At 29.8% G+C, this 10,386-nt stretch overlaps 1 protein-coding gene across 1 annotated transcript in view; it reads right to left on the bottom strand.

Moving 5' to 3' along the window:
* LOC100569180 (protein tincar) overlaps positions 1-10,386 on the bottom strand; it is an 80,707-nt gene that overhangs the window by 16,678 nt on the left and 53,643 nt on the right. The window contains exon 3 of the mRNA XM_029490395.1: positions 1,056-1,373. Within this exon, the coding sequence (XP_029346255.1) occupies positions 1,056-1,373 (318 nt within the window). The remainder of the gene's footprint in view (positions 1-1,055; positions 1,374-10,386) is intronic.

Below are 10,386 nucleotides of genomic sequence, written 5' to 3'. Positions count from 1 at the left end.
AGATATAAAATTTGAACATTTTATAAATTTTTAACAACAAAATAATTATTCAATTTTATATTTGATAAATTTTTTCAAAATTTCAACTTCAAATGCTTATAAAAAAAAAATTGTGCCTATGTATTTTTAATATTTTTCTACTGCTATTGTAACAATGTATCAGGAGTCTTGTATTAAATTTTTAAGTATTTTTTCTCAACAAATAAAGTTTTATTGACATTCATATAAAAAAAAACTAATTAAATTGGAAACTGAAATTGTCCGTAAACAGCTCAAAACAAATCAAAATATTTTGAAAATTTTATCATGTATAGAAAATGGAAATATAAACAACCAGTGAAAATTGCATGTATCTACAGTCATTCGTTTTAAAGTAACACCAAAAACCAAAATCAATTTTCTCGAAAACAGATTTTGCGTAAAAATTCCCGTTTTTCCTTAATTTTTCTTTTGTTTTTCATGGCGCTTTTGGAAACTATTGGAAAAATTTTACTTTTTACCCCCCAAAGTACCAACTAGATTCACTTTCCTATCAGAAAAAGTACTGTTGAAGTAAATCCAAGCACTTTTACCTAAAAGGCGATGACAGACACAAAAAAAAATAAAATAAAAAAAAAAAAAACACACATCATTGTAAAATCAATACATTCGTCGTTCCACTCAGAATCTAAAACGGAAAATGTTTCGTACGATCTACAGACAATTTCTGCTGAAATCAAATTTTTTTTTCAGAATCAAAATCAGATAACATTGCAATAATTCGTATACTGAAATTGATATGGTTATCGATTGACATGTGCATGCGTGTATGAGAGAGGATACCCGCATTTAATTTCACTCACACTAATAATCATTTACAACTAACTCATTGATCCCGGACGGCTATGACAAGATTAGGAATAGCCTAAATGTTGCCCCTTAAATAATGACCGTAGCGAGGCCCCTTAATAAGAGCAATATCGCTAATGTTGTCCTCTGCACCATTATCATCCACACTTTCATAACTTCTTTACGCATGCACGACATGCGATATAATATTTATTATTATTATTTACTTGTGGACATGAGACCGGCTTGTATGAGCCTGGCTTCGATCATGAGCTTGACTACCAGCAGGGCGAGTGCCGTGAACGAGTGTAGCGTGGAAGAGGACGGCGGCCCGTGGGTCCAGCAGGACGACAGGCGGCGGCGGCGGACGTCCAACAAGTTGCCAAGCTTGTCCGAGTCGTTGGCCATGTTTCCGGTACGGAAGACGGCGGTGAACGCCACCAGGGGCACCAGCACGGCGGCCATTCCGATGGTGGCCACGAAGCAGTGAACTTCGTACCGGGGCGGGAGTACGCTCTTCGGTGGCCATACTACTTCCAAGTACTCTAAAATATTTATAAAAACCAAAGTTTAAACAGGTGTTTATAATATGATGTCTTGATGTGAGCCACGAGATTTTGTATTCGATCAGGTCGCATTCCAAAGTGCGGGCTGACAACGATTTATTTTACGGTGGTAAACCGATTGGTTCTAAAGTTCTAAAAATGATTTGATATTATTTTATATGGTTAACTTACTACTTAGCTAAAAGCTAATATTATTATGGGTACGGCTCAGTGCAGACATGTCAAGATGGATGTTGAGTATATTTTAATTATTATAATTATATTAGCAGTAAAAATATTGGTTTTTTTTATTTCATGAATGATTTATGATAATCACCAGCTGTTCACCAAAACATTATATATATATTATCTAAATATACGTTATCGTGTTAAATTTGAACGTGTACCTAAGTACTTTATATTTTTTATAATATTTTATATTTTACTGAATATACGTAGTACATTGTACATAGTATTATATAAAGTATCTAGTCTATAGATATCAATAAGGATTTGACATTATACGTTAAGATTAATTAATATAATTAGACATTGTGTTACATAGTATTACAATTATATTATAAGTACTAGAAAGATATAAAATAAATTAAGTACAACAATATACTATTTAGATGTTGGGATGATGGTTATAGATATATCATATATCGACATTTTTTCAATAGTAAAACAAATAATTTCTTATTTTATTTTCTATATTTTTTACTACCAAAAAATTAGTCAAGACCTAAAGAAATAAATGGTACTATTTTTGAGCTCTCATATTATACACTTAGGGATGGACATTTTAGCTTTCACGAAGTCGTTAATTATGTTAAGTACTATATTAAAATCAATATTTCCCTTGCAAATGCCCACCCTCTCGTAGAAATCTCTTGTAGCTGGTAAATCATATTATATCATACTAAATTTGTATATAGTATGTAATATTATATATATACTAATATACATATAATATTATATTATTCAATACACTATTTGCGATATTAATATATAATTGTATACAATTAATGCATTTTTAAGACATCCCAACAACGATAAGGTATTAGACAAAGTCACAAAGACCATAGTGCATAGTGATGAATGATGATTGAATTATTATAAAAAAATAACGAAAACTGGACGTACCTAGGCGATCTCAAGCTATCAAAAAGTATTCCGTATAAATACAATATTTTAAATTAAGTCCAAAATATACGGATAAAAGTTTGTTTTAAGTACGCAAATTGTTTGACTGGACTTTTGAGTAGGTTATCTGTACATAATAATATCATCGGTACGAATATACAACGCGCGCAGTAATACGCACGTTCAGGTCCTGATAATTTGCATATCGAAACGCATTTGAGTGCGCACATAATATTATTAGTTATCGTAAACACAACTATAGACTTGGACAAGTGCTGCACAAGTAATAGGTATGTATAATACGTGTCATGCAGCGGACCGGTCGGCGGCGCAAAACCGTTTATGATAATAATTTAGCAGTATGTATATGGTATATATATATTGTAGGTACCTTAAAGTTTTGAGTGTCTTCCATCCTACCGATGTATTATCTCGCGAAACTTTCGACAACTTCCCTACAACATTTATAAGTGCGTCATCGTATTATTCCGTTTGCCATTATTTTTTCCACTACATTTTCGATACCTACAATCTACATAATATAATGTAATATTGTAGGTATGATAAAACCACGCATATCTACCGAGATTTTTTATTAAATTAATCCACGCGAAAAGAAGTGAAAAATATAATATATAATATTAACTAACACTTAAAACCAGTGCTGTGTCAAAGGATTTTTCTCTTGGAGCAAAATTGTATGGCGCTGGAATTTATTATTCTCTTACGGATGCACAGACACAAATTATTGAGATATTATAAATATTATAGTTACAAATTAATGTATTTATGAACAATCATAATATTGCAGTCATTGTCAGTCAACAACTGAATAAAATAGTACTTTAAATAGGTACCTTACCTATTCAGATTCCAATTACGGAATTTAAATTATAGGATTTCATAAAAAGAACCAAAGTAATCACCATGATAAAAAGCAAGGATAAAAAGATTTTTGTAAACATTGTGTTGTTGTAAAACAGAATTATTTTTTGTTTTCAAATATTCTGAAAATCGACTTAGAAGATATTATTGTAGCCGGCTAAATAGATCACCCTGGAGTATAATGTAGAGATGCGTTTATAATTATTTGGAATTCAAAAAACTCTTTAGTTAGGTATAAAGTCGTTTCCTTATCAAAAATTAAGTCAGATGACCGAAGACCGGGCGAATGCCAGAGACGGAGTTCTTTAGCGGCGGCAAAACAGCGCCTTATAGTCGTTCAGACTTTTACGATCGTGGTAAGCCTCAACTAACTACTATCATATAGTTTGTCTAACCACCGTTCTTACATATAATATAATAGATAACTCGAGCAAGATCCTTTGTGGTATAATATAGTTCAACCTCAGAAAATACTTCACGGTGTAGGTAGTAATCGTAAAATTATTATTATAATAATATGTGTGATGGACCATCACACATACTGATGGGAGTTTTGAAATTCGGGAGAACTTAAGAGTGGATTGACCTGTCATAAAATGTAAAGGTAAGATTATTATCTAGGAAATGTCGAAGACTATTTTAACGGATATTTTTATTAAGAAGCAAGTTATATGACCTTTTTGAAAATATACATTTTTGTACATTTCAAAATTATCATAATTTACATAAAAATTATAATATCAATAAAATTCTCCAAGATGCCCCAGATAATAATCTTACCTTTAAATTGACCACTAATTTTAAAAATAACAGAGTACCCAAAATGGATCATTGTTAACGTTTTGTTGTACGTTTGTAAGACGGAGACAACACATTCGGGTATGGCGTCCTCTAAATGTTTATAAATTTATAATATTATTTAAAATGCATTAAATTATTTTATGTGAAAACAATATGGATAATAACTCAGATTCTATGGCATAATTCCATCGTCGTTTTGATGTCAGTATAAATCTTTCTATATTCTTAACTCTATGGTATATAACTTGACTGTATTGAACCCGTGTCACACGACGACAGAATCTTTGGAATGTTATTACTGAAATTGCAGACGAGCCTTTGTGATCGTACGGAAACATCGTTGTTTAATAATATAATACACAAACTACGCAAACATCGAATAATTGAAACAGTTTTCGGCTCGTTCGTTTTCCTAATCCGCGAGGGCGACGCGCGACGACGAAAATATATTCGTCTAAGATTTGTCACGTAAATGACGAGTGTACGAAGTTTTCCGATATCTGTCGGAAAACACGCAGGTACCTAAGAGCAACCATAGTTGTAGCAGTGTATTATATCATATTATGCTGTACCTGCACTGTACCATATGCCAATACGGGACATTATGACAATATGTAATATTTCACTCTATATGGCTTTTCATAATCATATTTTGTTTCTGTTAGTTTGCCGAGTCATGCGCTCTAGTCGTTATACTGTATACACAGTATTGTTACGAATACTTTTTAAATGTGTTCTGAATACGTATTTAAATAGACACTTGGTGTCATATTGTCATTTGTATTTGAAATACGTATTCAAATACCGTCTTTCAAAAGTATTTGAACATAAATACCAATACATTTTAAGAGTATTCAAGATGGGTACTTTACAAATTCTGGTTTGTAGTATATTAAAATGCTTTTTCATTTATTGCAAACGATTAATTACTGCTTAAAACTATTAATAAACATTGAAGTTGAACCCGAGGACTACCTATGTACAATATTTAAAAAAAGTAGTCGATTTTTGGATTTTCACGTTTGTTTCTGTTATATATTTATATTATATATATTATATATATTATACAAAAACATTGATAAGTACCTACCTTCATTGTTGCTATGAATATTTCCTATACAAAAAAACGTATCTCTTTGTAAATTCTTGAAATGTACCGTTATGTCATTACACTAATGACAAAACCCCGCAACTCATATTTTGATGATATTGACTTTTAGGTAACAAATTAATTGTATTCTCTTTGCAGCGGTTTTCATTGTTCATCTCCATATAGTGATAAAACCGTTATTTTTCCACAAAAACCAATAAAAGTGTTATCACGTAACCATTTATCACATATTGTAAGATCGCGTAACTTATCATAAACCCGTGTATTGAAAAAATGACCTAAAGAGTGCTAATTACTTCGGTTTAAAAACAGGTAATTAATTATAATATTATGTAAAAATTGACTTATAATTACTAATTATACATTATTTAATATTGATATAAGCTGTAGGGTCCCAATTTCTTTTTCACCAACTGGTCGCGTTAAGTTTTCCAAACAGATGGACTCCAATAATAGAACGGTATTATAAAATACACGTAGGTAGCGCGCTTTTCTCGAATATTTCCTCGGATAATATAGTTAACAACAATATAATATTGTTATCGGTAGGTAATCGATATAATAATATATGGGTACCTACATAATATAATAGTATACCTATATACGTCGTTCAAACAGCGAGATGTGTACTAAGATAATTTATATTTTTACATCCCAGTAGGTCTATACAATATAAAGTTGAGTACCCCGAGGAGGTTAACATCGATTGTTTCGTACAATATTCGAAATCAATCATATAGAAGGTTTTTAAGACAAAAAAAACCATTCAATTTAGTCACTTTGCAGTGATATAACTCATGTATTATTTTTTTTTTCTTAAAGCCACTAGTATGAAAACCTAGTTATACCTATAGTAGGTACAACTAACTCAACAAATTACAATATTAAAGTACAAAATATAATAAATGAATAGTTTATTATCTATAGAATGGATTCCGCTTAATATGGACACTTCGGGACACTCATTAAACGGTTGGCCATACACATCGAAATTAGTTAGTTAGAATACATTGGAATTGGGACCAATACCATTTTGCCCATATTAACTGGTACCCACGTTAGGCGGAATCCACTGTGTTTTAGCCAGGTTACAATATAAAAGTGATATCAATTTTTATTGCAGATATAAATTTAGTATTTAATAGAGTGGAGGTTGAAACAAATATAAAGCATTTTAAGAGAGTTAAATAAAAAAAACTGGTATACCTATTATATTATTAAGTGTAAAATATAGTATTCGTAATGCTTAATATTAGGTATCTAATATTGTATCATATTAAAGATTCTAAACGATGGTGAAAATTACATAGTAAATAGATAAAATAAATTTGGAACAGAAAATAATATTACATGCTCATACAACAGTACCTATTGTTGAATTTAAAGTTGTATGTCTAATCAGTGATGACGTTAATAATCGTTAATCACCCAAGTTGTTGTAAATGTTATAAATCAAATTTAACATAATAAGAGAGGTGAATAATATAAGCGACATATCAATATTTATTTTGAAATAAACTTATGCTGCACAAATTAAGTATAAACATTTATTAGTATTAACAATACATATGCATTATTATTAATTATAAAAAAAACTCATTTATTCAGAGTCAGCTAAAGTATTCTATTTTTACGTTCACGAAACAATAAAAACAAGTAGGTTTATCAAAAAAAGAAGAAAAATCTGTTACTATATTTTTTTAAGCCAAATTTTGAATCAATAATTACATAATTACATGTTAACGACATACTTGCGTAATTTTATTTGTGTTTTTATTTAACATTATATTTCAAATTAAATTGGTCTAAAAAAGTTTTGTAGTATCTACTGCAATGCCTGCAATCAATCACTTGGGCCTTTAATAATTTATTCAAATGGTTTTTAAAATCAATCCAATAATATTTTAATTGAGAAATTAAATAAGCACTTAAAAACTATTGTAGTAATCAATTTTCAATCATCTTTGACTTTGATTAAAAATTAATTATCAGTATTGTTATTTATCAAATAAATAATTATTCAAAACCGTTGAATAGCATTTAATTATTATCCAAATTGTATGAATGGTAGGTACTTTGGTATCAAATGTTGAGTATAATAAATTTATCGATTGCCAAAGAGAGAAGACCCTTCCTCAAAATTGGATATAAAGTAATAAATACGATAAATAATACCACTAGGGTTTTAATGTGGGTGGTGAAATTATTTACATGCAAATTATGTAATTTTCTGACTGAAATAAGATTTATTAACCCGAAGTAGAAACACTAAATGAAAGCCGAGAGGCACTTAATCAAGTAAATTAAGTAAGTGTTCAGATGAGTTGCGAAGTATAGAGGGTAATATATTGTCTCATTTTACACAATTGGCTTACTAAAGGTACGTAAGTGCGTGATTTACGACTGAACACCTTTGAGTTGTATTCCAATCGAAATACTTGTCTGGTGCATAATATCGTTCCAACGTCAACGGAATCGTCGGACAATCACACAATCATAAATGTGTAAAGTATAATTAAATTGTAATAATTGTGGCTATAAAAACAAAATTGTTTGCCGCTGGTCTAATTTATTAATAATAATAATAAGAACTCTGAATCTTTAAAGGCTTGGCGTGATTTTGTCACCACTCCGAGGATTTATTCCAACCAATACCTAGGTAATATATTTATTCTGGGATATTCCCTTGCGATTTGGTTGAGATTGTTTCGCTATATTTGCTTTGTACATTAAATTTACTCGGTGCCTGTTCTTATATATATTATATTGATTCGATTGATTTTTTTTTCTGCTCGTAGATTAATATTTTTGTGCGCAGACTAAGTTATGATCTTCTCTACAAACTACAGTTATTAGTATTATTTTAGTTTTTTATCCGAGATTAATAGATGACATACAATAATTAAAACTTAAATTTAAAAACAAAATTGCTAACATCTTAAAGACATAGGCGCAAATTGGGGTGGGGGGGGGGGGTGATAAGCCCTCCCACCTCAAACTTAGCCGTAGCCCTGCCCCCCAAAAACCTAGGACATACAATTTTAATATGCTATATTGCAATGGTCTGCTTGCCTTTAATATATTCAGCCCCCCCAAGCCAAAAGTTGAAATTGCGCCTATAGAACTATACAATAATATGTAGATCAAAGCGAGAGTAGTTAAACATAATAAATATTGTGGTTCGATGAATATAAATGTAAATATTATCAAAACTTGTATAACTCTTCCAACTATCTATCATGTAGGATATATTTTATTATTTTTTGTATTATGATTAAAAGGTAGATAGTTATTTTTATTCTCCTTGTAGTGTATAATAATTAATGTATAAAAGTATTTACCTCAAAAAGTATTTCTATACTACGTTCAATAATATTTTGGGTACACAAAAAATATTTACCAATAGCTAACCATAATCTGAGCCGCTCGCAAAATAGGTAGGTACCCACTTATAGATTTAAAAATTATTATTAGACATTACAAAATTGTAATAATTTATCGTTTTTCGAGTAAAAATAAGCCGACCGGTACATACATAATTCAAAAATATTAGGTAACTAATATATTATGTTTCGATAATTATAATTTGATTGAAGTACCTGTAATGCGTTACATATAATCAAAAATTATTTGTTAAAAAAAAAAACTTTCTTTTGTGTTATTGTCCAAAACCATTCAGAAATGTACTAAAGCACCTATAACTTCTAATAACGTATTACGTAACATAAACTAATGTTAACGTGGAGGTAATTTATATAATCATAATTAAATTCTCATATTTTATAGTGTATAATATAATTGCAAACATAAAATATAAACAAATCCAATATGTATAAATGTTCTTTTAAAGTTTGAATGTTACTAGCCTATATGGTTAGGTTTAGGTAGGTTTATTAAAAAAAAAATTGTCATGATTCAACTAGAGTGATTCATGAAAAATAAATGTACATTGATTTCATTGTGTACATCAAGCTGTGTGGGATGTGTACTGCATACTAATTTAAATTTGTAAAAACATGATTCATCTATTGGCTAAACGTATGTAATCATCAAGAATTTACTCATTTTATTAACATGCTATGATTTCATGAATATTTATCGGAATTTCTAAGCGTAATGACTATTTTTTTTTAATACTCTTGTCAATGCAAGTCGAATTAAATGTATTTAGACGGAGCGAGTAGTTCATTTTCAGCTCTCATACGTAATGACATGATTTAACTCTGGCTACAACGATCGATTTGAATGCAAGAAATATTACACCAAATACATACCTACATTATAATAATATTATATTCATTTTATATCTCATAATATCGCGACGTTTTCTATGAAATCAAGTTAAACATCAAATGGAGAATAATACAAAACATTAATTACTTAAAATTGATTTATTGTATCGCTTTAAGTATAGTACCAGCTATATGTTTTTACTGTTACAATTGCCATGCAATAACAAAAACTATTGCCTTATACTAATGAAATGGGTACCTACTAAATTTAAATTTAACCGGGTACCTACTATAGGTAGTCGATAATTTAATGAAATTCCATTTTCCATTTTCCTGGCATCACACGCAGGTAGGTCTCAATAATTAAAGTTCAGGACCCGCTGCAGGTCACGTTTTAAGTAAGTTTACATACAATTATTAAAAAAAATATTCGGAAATTCGGGAATTGTGGTGAAACTCTAAGTGTGTAGCCAAGTATAAATAATATGACATGATAGAGTTCCAAGGAATACATCAATGTCCAATGTAGGTATTAATAATTAATTTCTATTGATATTAAGTAATGATATCGAGCCATAACAAGAGTCAAATATTATTCACATTAAATTATATCAATACCTATGTATATTGTATAATAGTAATTATTATAAACACAATTAGGCACATAATGCTGCAATAACGCCCACACTGCAGCCCCCTTCATAAATACGTTTGTGGCACGGTTGAATTTAAGATATCAGAATACGTTATAAAATATGCTAAGAATACGAATTATATTATTAGTATCTATCCGTGTTTACACTGAAGCTTTTATTTTTTTTTAATACTTTCATGAAAT

Source organism: Acyrthosiphon pisum, chromosome A2 (genome assembly GCF_005508785.2).
Source record: "Acyrthosiphon pisum isolate AL4f chromosome A2, pea_aphid_22Mar2018_4r6ur, whole genome shotgun sequence".
Classification (NCBI taxonomy): Eukaryota; Metazoa; Arthropoda; class Insecta; order Hemiptera; family Aphididae; genus Acyrthosiphon; species Acyrthosiphon pisum.
This window is presented reverse-complemented; position numbering and strand designations above follow the sequence as displayed.